The sequence below is a fragment of the Taeniopygia guttata genome, chromosome 18, assembly GCF_048771995.1.
Source record: "Taeniopygia guttata chromosome 18, bTaeGut7.mat, whole genome shotgun sequence".
Taxonomy (NCBI): domain Eukaryota; kingdom Metazoa; phylum Chordata; class Aves; order Passeriformes; family Estrildidae; genus Taeniopygia; species Taeniopygia guttata.
The window spans coordinates 2,387,638-2,405,753 of record NC_133043.1 but is presented as its reverse complement, the minus strand read 5'-3'; the positions used below and the strand labels follow the sequence as shown (position 1 = coordinate 2,405,753).

At 42.8% G+C, this 18,116-nt stretch overlaps 1 protein-coding gene across 4 annotated transcripts in view; it reads right to left on the bottom strand.

The window, feature by feature from the left end:
- The window catches only part of ASPSCR1 (ASPSCR1 tether for SLC2A4, UBX domain containing), a 44,884-nt gene that overhangs the window by 6,600 nt on the left and 20,168 nt on the right, over positions 1-18,116 (bottom strand). For 3 of the 4 annotated variants that reach the window (XM_072937136.1, XM_030287524.4, XM_072937137.1), the window contains 5 exons: positions 13,934-14,073; positions 12,520-12,601; positions 11,625-11,691; positions 10,775-10,837; positions 10,432-10,484 (listed from right to left, as the gene is read on the bottom strand). In XM_072937136.1, coding sequence (XP_072793237.1) covers positions 10,432-10,484; positions 10,775-10,837; positions 11,625-11,691; positions 12,520-12,601; positions 13,934-14,073 — 405 coding nt within the window. Of the gene's footprint in view, positions 1-2,858; positions 2,976-10,431; positions 10,485-10,774; positions 10,838-11,624; positions 11,692-12,519; positions 12,602-13,933; positions 14,074-18,116 lie in introns of all 4 variants that reach the window. The other variant, XR_012058626.1, reaches the window with a different exon arrangement.

Below are 18,116 nucleotides of genomic sequence, written 5' to 3'. Positions count from 1 at the left end.
TTTATTACATTTACGCCCTGTCTATAGTTGAAATGTATCCAGTTTCACCACCTTTCCAGGATTAAGTATTTCCTTTTATAAATCCAACCTGAATTCCTAGTTCCTACTTAGCAGAATAATTGTCATATTCAAATATTTTTTTCTATCCAGTGGGTTTGTGGTTATTTTTTTTCCTTTTATTTCAATGAAAATCCCTGTAATTTGTGTCCATTTCCTCTTGTCCTTTTACAGGGCATTGCTAAGAACTCTGGACCATATTCCTTGCTACTTCCCATCTCTTTTACAATACACATTGACAAGACCCCATAGAGCTTCTCTTTTTCCAGGCTGAACAACCTCGACTCTACCTCTCCCCATATGTCAGATGCAGGTCACTTCAGTATTTTTTGGTCCTTTTCTGGGCACCAGAGAAACTGTGAAACTGGACTCATACATCCCCTGTTCAACTAAGGAATCACAAATCCACCTGTAGGTATAAAGGAGGGACCTACCTATGGAGGTTGCTCTGCCACTGACAGTGACCCCAGTGTCACACCACCTCTTCAAAAAAGCTCAGCGATACTTTACAAAGCACTATACCACCACATCCTGTGGTGAATCCAAGTGTTCCCAAGGGAAACAAAGAGCAAGAGAGCCAAAGTTATTAAATTTCACTCTAAAAACAGACACTACTGCAAGCTCAGGCTTAGATTTTTAAAAGGGTATGATATGCAGAAGATTAATATGATATGGCATAAACAGCTGTTCCAGAAAGTACTCTGAAAAAATAACCATTATATTTATTACATGCATTATATATATACATGCCAGTATAATACCACATAAAGAATAACTAGCTGAAACAATTCTATTAAGCTTTTAGGAAGCCTTGTACTAAGAGACAGGTAAAGAAACCAAATCATCATGGTGTGAAAGAGGCAAGTACCACTATAGCCAGAAACCATACAGCAAATGTTAATTAATGGCCTACATTTTCCCTGGCAAAACGGTAATATTAAACTTGTCACACTGATCCAATAAATAAATAACCAGATAAAAGCAAGTCACTGCCCCACTTGGTATCACTCATATGTACTGGGGAACTGTGCAGGGCAGACTGATTGCTCTGGAGTTTTCTTGAGCGGCTGTTGCCACCATCAGCCCAAGCTGGATACTGGAATGATGGTCCTTGGACCCAATCCAGTGCAGCAATTACCAGAACTCAAAAGAACTCTGATTTTCACAGAGGAGGCTGTGGACTGCTGCCTAATATGGAGACTAATAAAATGCATTAACTGAAGGCAGAATGAAATAGCTTCACCTCTCTTCCTGCCTACAAGCATCAGATGAGAACATGGTATTACACATTTTTTTGACATTAATCCAGAGGCCACAGGAGACTGTGTCATGCAGCACAGTCAACATCATGCTAGGCTGAAACAGGAGACATTTATCACTCTGCTCCAAGACTCAGCTCCTGAAAAAGCATCCAGGCAAATTCACATCCTTGAACATTTTAGCAAAATAATTATTTAGTAGGTCTTTTAACATTTCATTCCTCCATCAACAGGGCCTAAGGTTGCCTGCTCCAGTCACAAAGACAGGTCTCCATAAACTTTAATTACAAAGTACCAGACATGGTTTAGAAATCCCAGAAAAAAACTCTCAAAAGAGCTTTGATGTTTCTACAGCATTCGTCTATTTAGGAAATGGGTGCCTTAAAAAAAGCCCCCCCCTCAACAGACATACACTCAAGCCCTTTTACACACAACATCCTTTTCATGCCAGCTGCAAGTTGGAAAATGAGGTTTTTGTAGTGTGTTAGTGTTGGAATTTTTTAATAACCTCCCCTCTCTTTTTTTTTGCCTCCCGACCAATTATCTTGGTAAATAATTAACATTCTGAAGGAGATAAGTAAGCACAGAAACTCAGAACTCAAAGCTCTTTAGTTCAAAGCCCTGCCCTTTTCTCTTCATTTCCCTGCTGCTGCCACTGAAACTTCCTTGTCAATCAAGCTCTGGGCACACACATCAAAGCTTTATGTGGGAATGGCCCCAAGGGGTCAGAGAAAATTCATGGCAGAGCCTGTGTGAGGCACAAAGAGAGAAAGAGAGTGAGAAATACAGACCAACAGCTAGACAGACTCACTCAACAAACAAACATATAGACAGACTGTGCCCCAATATAAACCTCTAGCCTATTTACTCACAGGTCATGAAATAATCATAGTTCACAGTTTCAGGATCTACGTCCACAACTATTTCCTACTGCTGGCAAAACATCAGTTCAAATGTTTCAGTTCAAATTCCTAATTGAAAGAAACTCAAAGGAGCTAGAGAGCAGCCCTGCAGTACACAGAATACAACGGCCTTCCCACAGCTCCTTTCCCTGCAGCTCTATCCTTTCCTAGGGGTCAGCCAACATGGAGTCTTCCTCTTTCCAAACCTCCATCCAATAAGGTTTTCTCTCTAATCCAAACAGACTATTGGCTCATGCATAGAACCTTTGGTCTAGCTTTCTCTGTGTGGGATTGTCAGGTACCACCCCAATCCCAACACGCCCTGAGGGTGCAGCATAGAAGGCAGCCAGCTACACCTCACCTGGGAATTCTCTAGCCAGTCACTGGCAAGGACCTACCGCTGTCCCAGAGTTTTTTATAATCTGAAGTATTTAAATCAGCAACATTTTCACAAAAAAAAAAAAAAAAAAATAAAAGCAGGCCAGTAGAATGATCCCACTGTCCAAAGACTGTCTCAGCATAAAGATGAGAAGGTTTTAGTGGATTCTGTCCATGAAAACATACGAGCCCAAGGTCAAAGCCCTTAACATTCTCTAACACACTTATGAATGTAACAATCAAACACTGGGCAGACCATCACCTGAAAACTGTATCCTCAAGTCAGCTGTTCTAATGTTGGCAGTTATTCGAATGCATCTGACAATGTTTCTAGAACAACTCTGCAGTTCTTCACTGCATAGGGTTCTTGCAAGAACATCTGTGAATCAGAACAGATTTTGAGAACTCTTAGGAGCCTTCCAGGTTGACCAAAAGAATCAAAGGATGTTGAAAACAAGTAACTCAAAAAGCTCCACTCACTTATATGCAAAGAATTACTACAATAGGACTGAGCCAACAGTCAGTTACTACACTCCAACACCCAGCATTTCTCTTCCTTGCTGCTTTGATTTCCAGCCAAAAAACTGACATTCTGACTGGGGAAATAAATGCTATTAAACTATTGAACCATAATGTTCAAATCACACTATCCAAGATGTATTTACAACATACAGTCAGATTTACTGCACCAATACCTAAAAATCCAACTGAAAATGGTGTCCCATTGTGTAATTATATAGATACGATGTAAATAAAAATACTTTGAGTTTGTGGGTTGTTTTTATTTTTGTGGGCTTCCTGGTTTCGTTTCTGGTTTTTGGGGCTTTTCTTTTTTATACAGATGAAAAACTGAGACCTAAAGAGATAACTTAGTCAAGGTCACACAGGATGGCAGCAGCAGCAATGAGAACTAAGCATGCAAGTCTCAAGAGCCCCATCCAAGATCATAATCACAGGACAGCTTTCTTCTGAAGGGATTAGAAAGTCGCTGAGGCAAGGAGAAAAGGAAGTCAATGTTCTGTTTATTACCCTTCTCACTTAATAAGTATCATTCCAAATTACCATCTCCTCAAATTTTAAAAATATGTAACACAGCTTAATCCATCTGCTTGGTTGCAGTTGCAGAGGTTTAAATGAACACTTGCTATTTCAGAGATCTGAAGACCAGCCTGTTTCTCATAAAGCCCTATTTAGTCTGAAACTATACAGCTGAGTAACTCCAGTTTTACTCAAAGAAATAGTGAACAGTTACTCAGACATTGCAGTGGTGAGCGTGGTTTGTGACAGCATGGCAACCCGGCTGTGGAGTGGCATACTGGGGCTGCTGCATCTCACATTCCATGATAAAAATATCCACTTCAGAACAACAGTCCCTGGTGAATCCAGCTGTGATACAGCAGAGAGACATTGCTGCTTTGTTTTACTGCATGTTTCAGTAACTTGTTCTCTAGAACACAGAAAAGATTTCAGGCAGAACCCTCCCCAAGTAACATCTCAATACTTCCTGTTTCTCAGATATACATACACAAAAAAATCCCAGAACAGAGCATTGCAGATGATGTACATTATTCTCAGGAAGTTGTTCTCTTCCCTGACAGCAATGCTGTCAGACCAGGCAAAGGCTGCTGCTGAAGGGAACTTGCAGCTACCAGAAAGAGCAGCATTCTTTCCATTACACAGTCTGAGAAGATCAGAGTGCCACAGGTCTGCTGTTAGACTGATGTTAGGAAGATGAATAAGAACATAAGCACTTCAAAGGAACACGAGCATGGAAGGAGAAACCCAAGCTACCAACATGAAATACTGCATACTACACACACCCCAAACACATAAACTAGGTCTTGGAAAATTCAACTGGCAGGCTGGTGGATCAAAAGTTTCTCCAGCAAGACTGCACAGCATTGCTGAGACAGAAATAAACACCACAGTCATGGTGAAAGAGGCAGATCAAGGGGTTCAAGTTTATAACCTGAGAACGAAGCTTCCCAATGTGGACATCAACTGCCAGAAGAGATGGATATTCTGTGGCCAGCATGGAGGAGATCTGATCCAGCTAGGGCAGGGGACCTTTAAAATTCATAAGGCAAAGATAAGATTTAAAAACACTGTTTTGAGAAGGCTACTTCTGAAGGCATCCAAGTACGAAGAGCATTCATTGAGACCTTGATAGCTGAGATCAGAAAGATCTGGCCTTCAAAACTGACAGTAGCGTCAACATTTTGGGCAGGATTTCCACTCCAAATTCAGTTGTGCAAGGAGCCTCTCATTGGGCTGAAGAACCCAGCTGCCCTTGAAGCTGTCTAAGCTGCAAGCATAGACAGTCTCTTCAAGTGTAAGTAACAGACCTCACCACAAAGAGGTGAGATTGCGACCGAATGCAGTCAGATGATAAAATCCTGGATGGAGAAGACTAAGACTTTTAGGTGAATGCCATCCTCTGTGCTGAATGAACTTCAGTATTAATTGCAATTTTCTTTGCCAGTGAGTGCAATAACCACAAGGCCTGCCACAGGAAATGCCTCTGATGAAGTAATTTTTTCTGAAATTGCATTCAGACTCCTGCCAAAAGAGAAGGCTTCGTACTGCCCAAGTCGTAGTCAGGTTCACTGAACAAACACACCAGACATACTGCCCACACTGGCATTAACAAATAGCACATGGAAAGAGAACCAAAGACAAAGAAAGGAACTAACAGCTCATCTGGATTTCTGCCTCATGGTATGTGACAGAGGAAACACTCTAAGATCTGACTAGAAGACCCAAGTATTTATGTGGAAGCCCGTGGATTCCTTTAGCTCCTCTGTAGACAGAGGATGGCCTCATGTCCTCTCTGCGGCCTCGACTTTTCCAGTGACTGGTACTCCTACTTTGTGCTAAATCTTTCCTAGTATTAAAACAGCAATCAATGATTTTTTTTTCCACTAACCCACCACAGAAATGCACTTCAAAACTGCCTGTTTCTGCGAGGAGAAAGAAGCTAAGAAGCAACTCTGAAAAGCTCAGACAGCCTAGAAAAACACAAACAAGCCACTGGAGCTACAAGGAACTCAAAGCCAAGCGCTACAACAGGGAAGCCTGTGGTTGATCAGCTCTGGAGAGCAGAACATTATAAAACACTTCAAGGACATGAGGAGAAGGCTGCCAGCAAAAACAGCAACAACAAAAAATCAAAGCAATGCCTTGAAGTCTTTATGGGCTCCAAAAACTCCACATTGCTGCCAATTTGTGTGTTCACTATACTGTAAATACACACAGATTTTGGGAGCATTCACTTCAGACAGTTCTTTCATTCCAAGTATCTTGGCAAGCAAGTCAACAACAGTTGTCTTTTTTCCTGGTTTTGCTAGCAGCACAAAGGTTTTCCCTTCATTGTAAGTGATCAAATGCAATGAATGTAGTTCCAAACTTGTCAGCTTGAATGGTGGGAGAGGGTGGAAAGAGCAGAATATTGGTAATATTCCACCATCTGCAGTCACTTCTGTTATTGGCTTCAGCACAAATTTCAGTAATTTATAAATATTTGAATGCTCAAATGTGCTCACATTACTGCCTCAGACACCATCCATTTTTCCTTACCAACAACACCAACATAGTCTTTAGAGTGGAGGATAACCTACTGCTAACTTAGGACCTGGGATAACATGAAAATTAAATGTTGGGAAAAAAAATCCAGAATGGCTAGATACACTATGATAGTACCTGCTTTGGAAAACTCAAGAGTCAGGTTATGTGCATGCATCTCTGCAAGGGCAGCACATCAAGTGCCAAGCCTCCTAAGAGTGACCACAAGTGACATGCAGCATTTGGGTCAAAAGTGGCAAATTTTGGCAGTTGCATGATAAAACCTGAACCCTTAACGAGATGTATTACTAGTAAAGACAAACTTCTTCCTGAATCTTTCACACATCCTCCAAGCCCAACAAAGATACATCAAAAAACTTGAGCACTTAGTTGGACTGTTATTTTATCCAAGCTCTCTTTCTCCTATGATGTCCAAAAGAAAGAACTGCATACTCCACAGCACTTCATTCTCATTCACACCCTCTGCACTACAACACTGTTACTCCAGAACAAGCTTTCTCACTACAGGGGTGCTGCGTACTGCCAGTCACCTTAGAGCAAAAGCTCCTCTATCCCCAGCCCCAAAGCTACATTATTTTACAAAGTACCTTAACCATGTCTCCCCTATCTTTAGAAGGCAGCTTTTTCCTTTCATCTCCCTCCTTCCAGATCAGGGAACAGAAGCTCTGACTAAAGTACAAAAAATGCTTCCCTTCCATGGACCATGAGATTAACGAAATGGGAAAGGTCTCTACAAACCCTCTGCACAGAGCCTAGCCCCATCCAGGGCACAGCCAGGCACTGCAGCACTCGTTTTCACAGCCAGTGAGGACCCCTGGCCCACACAAACCTCTTCCCAGCCTGAAGATTTCTCAGTTTGGAAGGCCACAACCTCATGTGAGAAGCAGTGAGCAGGTCCCACCCGCAGCACTGCCCCTCCTACCCCAGCACCACAAAGATTACCTCTTTCATTCTTATTTCTTCTGAGAGTCCCGAGGCTCAGGCAGTGCAGCCTCATTGGGAACAGACGCCTCCAAACACGGCATCCAACAATGACACAGTGGCATGGGCACAACAGCTGGAGTGATTTCCACTCCTGTTTCTGTCCAGAGCAGAAAGGCCCTTCAGTCCCTTTCTCCCAGGCACCCAGACCCCAGCAGAAGGGAAAATTTATCTAAGCAGGAAAATTATGGCATGGGGCCTGCACTAACATGGTGAAAGTTAAAGAGGAATAAGGGTTTTCATTGGTTAATGGCAGCAAAGCTTCTCCCATAATCAGCCAGGCCAAACAGGGATAAGGCACCATCCTCACAGGTCAGAGTTCTGTGGTCTTTGACAACAGTCTGGGTAACCAGAAAAGCATGACAAGTTCTCAACAGGAATTGTTTCTTTCAGGTTTGATGCTTCATCCTAGTAAAATGTTTATGAACACACAGAATCATTCCTGCCATAACAGACCGTGACCTGAAAGGGCTGAAGGGCCCCCAGCAAGGGACACAGGCATTAAAAACAGCTCTCCCAAGGAAAGAAGAACCAGAGGCAGAGCAGAAGTCTATTCAACCCAGTCAGTTCCCTAACAAACAAAAACCAGATGAACAGAAAAGAGTATCCTTGATTATAAGTGATTAGCGAGCAATGATTTTCAGTTTAGAAGCTTCCTGAGAAGGTTTCTATATATTAAGAGACTTACTAAATATCTTCCTTGAACTTGTTCAAAAGTCTCTCAAATCAGTATATCCTTTTAGTATATAGCGCCCTGTGACAAGGAATTCTACGCCTCAGTTTTCTGACACACTAACACCTACCTTCTTCCATCTACTCTAGCTCCTGCTTGCCTTACTTGATGCCACTCACTCATACTCAAGAACAGTAACTCAATGCATTCCAGCTTCTCCTTGGCACATTATTTCCTTTCCAGTCACATATTTTACAGACTGGCAAGTCCTAACCTATTAAGTCTTTCTTTGACCAGAAGAAGATCTCTCTGGACAGACATTGCAGATCTCTGATGAACCTCATTCCCCTTCTCTGCACCTTCACCAGCTCCTTTTGAAGATGTGAAACCAGATCTGGATATTATTCAGACAAACCCTGATCCGTACACAGAGATGTTCTCCATTTTGTTCTGAACACTTTGCTTTTGGAAGGAGGTTGTTTTCAATTTGACTGTTATTCAGTAATGAGCTGATGATTTCACCACCTTAAGACTTCGCTCCAAAGCCATAATGATCAACACAAGAGCTCACTGAGCTGTGTATGAAGCTCAAATTATTTTCCCTGCACATCATCACATTTACCCATGTAGAGCTAGCTGGGTAAGCCAAAAATGCAAAGTCATGCAGCTGTTAACTAATGTGATATCATGTTACAATCCCTAAAAAATATTCTAAGGATGAGATTCTACTTGCTTTCCACATTTGGCAAGTAATTGTACAGATTCAGTATAGTTAAGATTGTGCTTTAAACTCCATTTTATTTTAATTATACCAAATTTCTCAACACAACCACTAATTCTATTTCACTATGGTGTGATTACATGTGGCATGAATAAAAACGTATCTTTAATCAGGTTTGGATTTGACACCCTTTATCTTAGTTGGACGTTATTCCTCTTTCATGGTGACAGAGAGGATATGAGAAATGAGAAAAAATATTTTCCTTAAAACAGTCCATTTGCAAAGAATTTTCTACTTTTGAGCATAGCATCTTGAACAGTCCCAGTTCTGTATCAAAGTCAAGGCTTTGCATCTTTGCCATGTGCCACAGCAAGTATTGCAATCCACTGCAAGTATTGAAAGCCACTGCAGACTGGAGATGTCTGACACTAAAATCGATCAGGTTCTTCACAAAGTTGTGATTTCTAATGAAGTCCCTAAGACTGGGCTGTAAGGCACCTCCAAGTCTTCAAAGAGCACTAATTTAACATGTGTTCATGCAGGGAGCTGCCACAAAGAATGAATTTCACAGTAAATGTCACAACTAGGAAACTGGGAAATTGCCACACGTATAACAAGCACCAGTAATGGTGCCAGGTACAGAACAAAGGCTTTAACACAGCAAATTAAACAAAATTCCTGCCATAAGTTTTCTTATTTCAAAGACAACAAGATGTAATTATTCCTGTGGTGTTTTACTGAAAAAGTCATGTTTCAGTAGACATCCAGAGAAACATGAGATGTGCACTGAGAAAGAGAAAATAAAATAAAACAGTACTGCAGGACAGGGGAGGCAGACAAGGGGCAAATGGAGGCAAGCAGAGGATTTAGAACATTTTAGGAAACAGACCAAAGTTAACAAGGGTGACTAGAACCAGCATCAGAGGATCAACAGGAGGCAGACACAGGTCTGAACATTTGGTCAACTAAAAGCATCTGCATGTGTATTTCTTCCATGTGGCCTGGTCAGCAAGTTGTGGAACTTGGAAAACTCCATTGCAAACAACTTCCAAGGCATGCTAATCACTGCCTAGTTCACCATGCTGCCTGAAAAGTCCCTCTCTCTATCCCTTTCCCCACCCCAGCCCTTCTCAGGGCATCAAACAAGAATTGTCACTGCTGCTGCATGAGCCTTTACTCTGAAGGATCTCTGGAGCATCAGTCTGGAAGGGTCCATGCAGTTCTGAATGACAGAACATTTTAAAAAGCATGAGTCTGAGGCAAAGTCACTGGCAAAATCATTCAATCACTCCTAACATGTGTGATTTACACAGCCAATAGTCTCTGGCCAGGGACACCAAGACCACTTTATCCGACACTTGCAAAAAATCTCCAGGAATCTGAATTTGAAAACCTGTATTTCAGTGTTTTCAGAGAAAAATTACACAAAGAGAATGCATATCCCTCAGTGCACACTGACTCTCACATAGTGATTTCAAAAAAGTCAGATTTCTGTCTAATATGGCCTCTAGCTCCCACTGCAGCAATTGAAAACAGTTACCTGTCCACACTGAGTCTCATCTTACTATCCTAGTCCAGCTACAGATAAAGCACACTCAGCTCAGCTCTCACAATAACATTCCAGGTTAACTACAGCTCCAACTCTGTACCAAACAATGCAAATCCCCACCCCTGCCCCCAGCGTGCCTCTGCCTATTGCTGCACAAGGTGGACCTCTTCTGGTGAAGAGCCTGTGCTCCTAAACACCTGGTTCCACTAGCCTTGGCCGAGCAGAAGCCCACAGCATTATTCAGCTTCTTTTAGAAGTAACTAAAGCCTGAGGCAGGGTTAAGGGGAGCACACACCAGAGAGAATCAGAGCCCATGTGTGAGTCCTTACCTCAAACAGCGTCAGACTTTCATCGTTCAAGATGATTCTGGGAGGTGCAACAACTGAAGTTAAAAAACAAGTTATAAAACAGGACTACCTAGCAACCAGAACATAAAACACAAGTATGGGAGGCATCCCTGCTCTCTGAAGGGGTGACACATTCATACGCCTACAGAGGCTGTTTCTTAGGCAGAAGCATAACATGGCTAAGGGAGCAGGTTACACCTTCTTTGCACCGCGAAGCTGTGTTTTAGGGAAGGCATTCCCTTCCAGGTCATCTCTCAGGCATCAACATCCCACAGCTAGAAACAGGCTTTATAAAGTAAGGCCAAATATTACCAACAGCACTCACACAAGTAAAATGGCAATTCTGCATCAGCAAGGTAGCTTCTTACAAATTCTCTCAAAATGCCAACTGTGGAAAAAGGAGAGAAAGGTTTGCTTAATTACATTTGGTTCTTCAAATGTTGGGCAAGAAGACTAACTTGTAACAGCAGACATGCACTCTAGAAGGTATGGAGATTGACTTTTACTCCAAAGTACACAGTTGCTATCACAAATTTCTTGTAGAAAAAACAAACAAAACAAATCACTTTGATGTACTGGTCCCTTGGAAAAATCTACGGATGCCTACAAAATTATCAAAAAAGTTTGCATAGGTAACCATGGCTGACAGCTGAGAACAAGAGGATCTCCAGTAATAACAGTAAGAGCTACTTGGTGGATGGTCTGATTGCCTTTTGTGAACTGACAGAGCCATAAAGGTACATCCTCTCTTAGCAGAGTTGATGAAGTTTGTTTTTGGCTTTTTTTTTCCTCCTTCCTGCTTTTTGGGGTAGGTTTTAGACTGGGGAAGGGGGTGAAAAATGTTTTACACACTAACACAGAGGAGGTCCCCAAATTCATTCCAGTAACACATCATTTAGACACAAACAAGGGGATAGCAAGTGGGACAACCTCCTGTCTACACAAGGACAAGTATTTTGCCATCTCCACCAAGCAGCCCTTAGCTAACCTAACTAGCCCAAAGTCTCCTCTTAGTCCATTCAGGGTCCTACAGTGACAATGTAACTACCTTCTGCTGCTTTTTTAGAGCACCTTTACTTTGCCAGGCAACAGTGTGACCTGTTGAGACAGTCTGTCCTGTCATGGTGGGAGCCATGAGTTACAGCTGCACAGGCTCCAGGGGTGACTGGCCTTACCAGTTTCAGTGGGATGGAAAAAGCCCTGCAGAACATGGCGGTCTGGAAAACGAACTCTCACCACCACCTAAAGCAGAGACAACACCCATCAGGACAGTGGTTTATCACTGCTCTGTAACACCTGTCCTTGGCTTAGAATCTGCAAGTTGTTTATTTGTTGGTTTTCTTTAATGGGGAGATCTGAGGTATTTACAGGAAGAGAAGAGCAACCTGGCTAACAATGCTGTGCAGCCTCTCAGGGAACAAGGGCTGTCTAGCTTTCAGAGGGGGCACAAGAGCTCATCTGTCAAAGCACTATGATGTAAAATGCAGCAGCACTTCCTCAGAGAGTAGAAGCTCCCTGTGCTAAATGATGCACCAACAACAAAGACAGGCCCTCATGGACAGGTGCAGACAGTTTACTAGCATCCTAATGTGTCCACAGCAGCAGGAATCCCCCTGACATACCTCTGACCTTTGTATCTCCAGCTTGGTCAGAAAGCACTTCACTTGAAAACTGCACAAGGATCAGAGTTACAGAGTAAAATAAACCCAACTTGTAACATTAAATCACTTAACTTTCAACGAGTTTCTAACAAAATGTCTACAGAGAGCAGGCAGGAAGGCTCAGTCATACAAACTGATGTGTGCTCAACAGAAAGGTTTTGAGACATCTGGCAGAACAGAAGCAACTGTACTGCCTGTCTCTCAACCAGTGACATATTACCATATCACAGTACAGCTGTTTTCACATGGCACAACTGTTATGCAAGTCCCAGAAACAATTAATAGGGATGGGAATTTGAAAAATCTCCCTCTAAGTAGCTTAAGGGCCTGTTGATCAGCATTGAATCCCAAGGTACTCAATCCCCAAGTCTGGACTAGCCAGAGGGATCGGAAGACCAACAAATACTACCTTTGGGTAACGCTCCAACTTCTCCTTCAGCTGGGACTCCCTCAAGGATTTTGTCATCAGTGGAGCTTCTTCCAGGCATTTCCTACAGTCATGGGAAGAAGGCAAGTTGTCTGTAATTTTACAATGTATTTTTACTTTATTAAGCTAGCAGAAGACCCAAGCAGGGCTGATGAGAACTGCTCAATTGTTTGATGCATCACTCACAGTATTTTCCCTACCTCCTGAAACTACTTAGCATAAGCAACGATGCTATATAAAATTACTTTTATTTTACAAGTTCATGACAGCAGATGCAAGAAAAGATCATAAGAGGACAGGAAAGTCTGCTTAGACTACTCAAGAAGAGGTGGACTTATTAATCCAATAAAGCAGAGCAGGGTTGGACATGATTACTCCACAGGGGCAGAATAGCTATTGAACTTGAAAAACAATGCCAGCACAAAAAATTAGTAAGTATTAATTAGCAACAGGGGAAAAACTGGAAAGTTTTAGATCATTCAAGAACTGGCATTGTAGTTGGCTATTAAAAGTAGTAGAAAAAAAAGTGGGTAGAAAATAAAAGTCTACTTGCATTTAAGAGGAAACAATAAATGTAAGAAAACAATTACATATTTTCCCATAAGCAAAGAAACTAGCTTAGACCAAACAGATCCCATGCTCAGCCATAGTACATTTTCTTTGTACCCAAGTTACTGATGTGTAACTTGCCTTTATTTTTATCCCTGGCTGTAAGGGGAAAGCATCAGCAAATTTGGAAATTAGGGTTTTTTTGGGGACCTATATTCCAGTAATTCCCAACCAAGTGACTCTACATTTGTACCACTAAATACTCCAGACCCACAAGCAGCAGAGCAATTTTCAGGCCATATTCTGTGTATTCAGTGGCCTGGGGGGAAAAAATCATCTCTAAGTAAGAAGTTGAACTTGGACTTGGTGATAGCATAAAGGAGACTGTTTCACAGTCTTGAAGAGTTATTGCAATGTCTAAAGGAATGCTTTGACCCACTTAAAACTAAATACATTCATGAAATTAACTTCTTCAAGGAACATACAGACAGCAAAATGGTGCTGTGACAGGAAGGACAGTTTATCTTCATCTGAGTTTTTACTGAACTGAAGTTTAATGAAGTAAAAGCATTAATATTTCAAAGCAAGCTACCTGAACAGTGCAACACATTGTTAGTCAGCTTCCTATAATTTCTATGTGTGTGTGTGTGCCTCTTCCAAACATTCTCAGGTCTTGACTTGTAGCTGAGCTGGTCTTTCTGATGAGGTCTAATAAAAGGCTAATTCTGTTACTTAGAAGATAAGGTATTTCTTACTGGCCAAAATTAAAACAAGCTCTGCTGATCACTGCCACTCTGCTCAACAACAGAACACCGCAAATCTCACTCACAGCAGAAAGGGAACTTGCCTCTCATTCTGCAGCTGTGCCAAACGTTTCCGTACATCATCCACTGTGACTTCAAAAAATTCATCAGGAAGCTCTTCTTGGCCATCAGGAAGTTGTTCCAGTAGGTCTAGGTGACATATAAGAGGCTCACGTTCTACAAGCTACAGAAAAAAAATGAGCTCAAATCAATTTTAAACACATTGCTTTGCTTAGCTTATAAGGTTCCTGAAAAAGAGTTAAAGGACATTATTTGCAAACTGTCTTTTGACCTGTTCAGCTCTCTGAACTAAACCACTGCAGGGTTTCATTGCACACCTTTCAAAATTTTACCCTGGTTTCTGGTGTGCAGAAAGATCCCTTAAACAGTGAAACTCTTGTTTTGCATTTACAAAGTGAGAGATCACCCTTTGCTGCAACCAGAGCACACAGATGCAGGAGAGCAGTTCCCTCTAGGCATCAGCTGCAATAAAGGTACTTAAGACATTTACTGGCAATTTTCCCTACACACCAGAGCCGAGAGCAGGCACTCCAAGCTGCACACAGACACCCCTCTCACCTGCCCCACAGGGCAGAGCCTGCCTGCCTGCTCCCCCAGCCTCCAGAGCCCAGAGCTGGATGTCATGATGGCAAACCTTCCAGTGCTACTGGGCCTAGCCTCAAACTGTGGTTGAAGTTATGAAAAAATCAAAACAAAACAAGCCATTAGCCACAATCCCCTAAAAAACTCAGCCCCAACCACTGAGATCAAGAGCATTTGCCATCTCTGCAGGCAGCAGGACTTTAATGGATCCCTGCTCAGGAAAGGTTGTCTGGCTACTCTCTCTTTTACCCAAAGCAGCAGCTGTGCCTATGTGAATACAAACCATGACCAGAGTCAAGCATACGAGAGGCAGTTACACCTCCTGGATCTCAAACAAGTTAAACTTTTTAAATTCCAAAACTGTTTAAAGGAACAAAGCTTGCAAACATAGAGAACAGCATACTGAAGGCCACAGGAGATGCAGGGAGGACACAGCTCGTGGCTGAAGAGCCTCACAGGAACAAAAATTTTGATAGTTAATCCAGCACTTCTTCCTAGTCAGCTGCCAGCTTAACAATGCCACAAGCTCTGTGAGTGAACCCCCTGCCCATTTCTTCTCCCCTCATTCTCTCATACACTCTTTCCAATCCTAATTAACACTCGGATGTCCTCCCTCCATCCACTCACCCCTCCCCCAGACACTGGCCACTTGGGAACAGGAGTCTTCTCAATTGTCTAAAGCACAACACAAATTACAAGGCAATGTTCACTCTACTTGTGGGCACTAAAGGGTAATTTGAGAAATTAAAAGATGGAGGTTGTGTGGGTGGGACCTTTGGCTACTTTTAGAAAGTTGAGCAGGGTCAGCCCTAACGAGCGGGTACAGGAGCCTGGCTGCAGCTTTCCCCGGGGCGGGGCAGGGGTGCTGCAGGAAGGACCCCACGTGCCCAGGACCATCTGCTGGTTAGCAGGTTGCACTGTGATCCCACCACTGCCCACTGATGCTCCAGTGAGGGCACATCTATGTCAGAGGCCAGAGGAGAATTAATCAGGTCCGCCCAAGAACCCAGTGTACTTTAATCTCCTCAAACAGGCTTGAGTTTCATTTCATTCTAAACACGTAGTGAAAACAGACATCTTCTGAAAAAGCCCAAACCCAAAAGACTGAGGAGGCATATCCTATGGCATGTTGTGAAGGGCACTAGGACACAATGGAGAGAACTCCGAAGTCTGTATTAGCAAATCCTAAGTTACATTTAGTATTGGCTCTAACAACGATGTTAGTTAATTCCAGCAGCAGTGGGATTCCACAGGGAAAGGGCCAGCCCCCATCCAAATTGTGGTGACAGTTAATGGCATCTGCCAAGGCATTGGGAATCACAAGATAGCACAAGGCAGACATATATTCCACTCCTAAAGTGTTCACTCCTCTTCCTTGCTGTGGGCTCCAACAATCCTAAAGCACAGACAGAATCCAAAAATTAACTGCCCACAATGCTTACAAAAGCGACTCCAAGAATACTAACCCACTTCCCAACCTACTGCACACACAGTGTTTTCTGCAACTGTGACAAAAGATAACCATCTCCTGTAACAATAAATGGCCACCACACGGATGTTCTATTTTCCATTATGTAAACTGGAGGAAAGCAAGCTGTGCATTTTGCTGTCCTACTTCTTCCAGGAGTGAAAGATGCTTTGCTAAGGTTTGGCATCTTCTTCTTCAAAGTCTGTTCTTCCACCAAAGCCGAAATGTCAGGCACTTTTCACCAAGAGGCTGAAGCCTTATGTTCACAGCAGCCATCTACATAAGTGCAGCCCATGTGACAAAGCCAGGTGTCAGGAAGAATACAGTTCACTCTGTGGTCACCACCCTGGTCCCAGGGAAGCAGGTAAGCTGAGGAAAACTCTTATGACTTAAGCGAAATAGAGGTCATTGTGCTTCCCACAGCAGCGAGCTCTCCCCAGAGACCCACTTCCTCCCTACCACCTCTAGGAGGTCTAATCTCATGCTCAATCTGGTTTAAAGTTACCTTCTAATAATTAACATTCTGACATCAAAGTCAGCTTGCAGCAGTCTGTAAACCATCTTTAGCCCAAGAAACGAAGGGATGCCGGCACAGATTTTATCCAGCCTCTCTTCAGCTTCAAAAACCACACACAGGCAAAGCATTAATGGGAAGATTCTTTTACAAAAACAGACCTTTGATGTTTAAAAATAATTTGTTTTGTTTTGGGTTTTTTTTTCCTCAGGACTGAAAAAGGACAAAAAGCAGATGCCATGTGGCTAGCCCTACTTGGCTGTTGCCGCTGGGAGGAGAGTGGAAGATGGCAGGAGTGGAGGAGGGAACAAAATGTAATCAATCAGCAGCAAAAGTACCAGAGATCAAAGGGCTTGAAAGCAGCCGTCAAAATCACATGCTGTTTAACACAAGGACACAACTCCCCCAACAGAATCTGCAGCTGCTTCCAAAGCCGCTCTCAGAGTGGAAGGGCGGCTGGCTCCAGAAGTGGCTTGAACTGGACTGTAATTCTGAGAAAGACATCGGTTCATGTGAGTCCTTCAGTCACAACCACTCAGCCCATGCCTAAAAGCACAGCTACACACCAGGCTGTGAATCAGTGAAATGATGGAGTCCTGCCTCTCCCACCAGTGCACAGAGAAGTGTGGGTGACAAGACTGGTGAAGGATACCACCAGAAACCCTTGCAACTCTTCTCCCTTCCCAGACACAATGGAAACTCCTCCTTTGCAAACCCCTCATAGACAAAAGTGCAACTGAAGCACGCAACACGTGAGACCGGACAAACCACCCAGCCTGCTGTTTACATCTCCATGTTAAGGGTCTGCTCCAAAAGGTTAAATAACACTGATTAGACAGACCCAAACATGTTTCTAATACACTCAAATATTCATCACTGCAGGTTGGCATGGCCTCTTTCTGCTACTTGTGCAGTTCATAACTGCTCCAGAGTCCTTCCAGGGTCTGGCTTCTGTTCCTAAACAATTCAGAAAACATCAAAAATAGGCTGCAACCACAAAGAAGTCAACTAAGGTAGAGTCTCTACATCAATGTGAAAGCATCCACAGTCTTGATAAATTCCTCGTGGACTAAGCTCCCTTTGAAGCTCCCCAGGCATCCTTTCTTTCTACTTATAGCTTTCTATTGTTCAATCCTGGCTGGATCAGACCAGAGGAGATTCAAACCTCCAACTCTAGGATGTACTAAAGAGTCGGAAACAACAAAGGGGATCTCTGAACATGAAAGCTGGCCCCAGTGATGAGCCAAAGGAGCAAGAAAAGAGCCACTCACTGAGAATCCAGAATGGGAAACTCTCAATGCATAATAAAAAGGGGTAAAATATTAATTAAATGGCTCCTGTACTTCATGTTATGCTACTTGCCACACATACCCAACCTTCCTGAAGACATTCAATTCTATTGAGCTGCCCCACAGAAAACACACTTCAGTGTCATTCCCAGGTGACTCTGGCATCACAGCACTTTTCAGCCATCAGTTCTGGTATGTCAACACGGGCTCAAGCACTTTTAATTTTAACAAACACAGTTTTATTTCCGAGACACCAACAATGGGGAGATGTGCAATCAGTCTTTCTGGAAGATAGTTAGAGACAGGCAGACTACCTCAGAAGCAAGATATTTTAGATTAAGACAAAAAACACT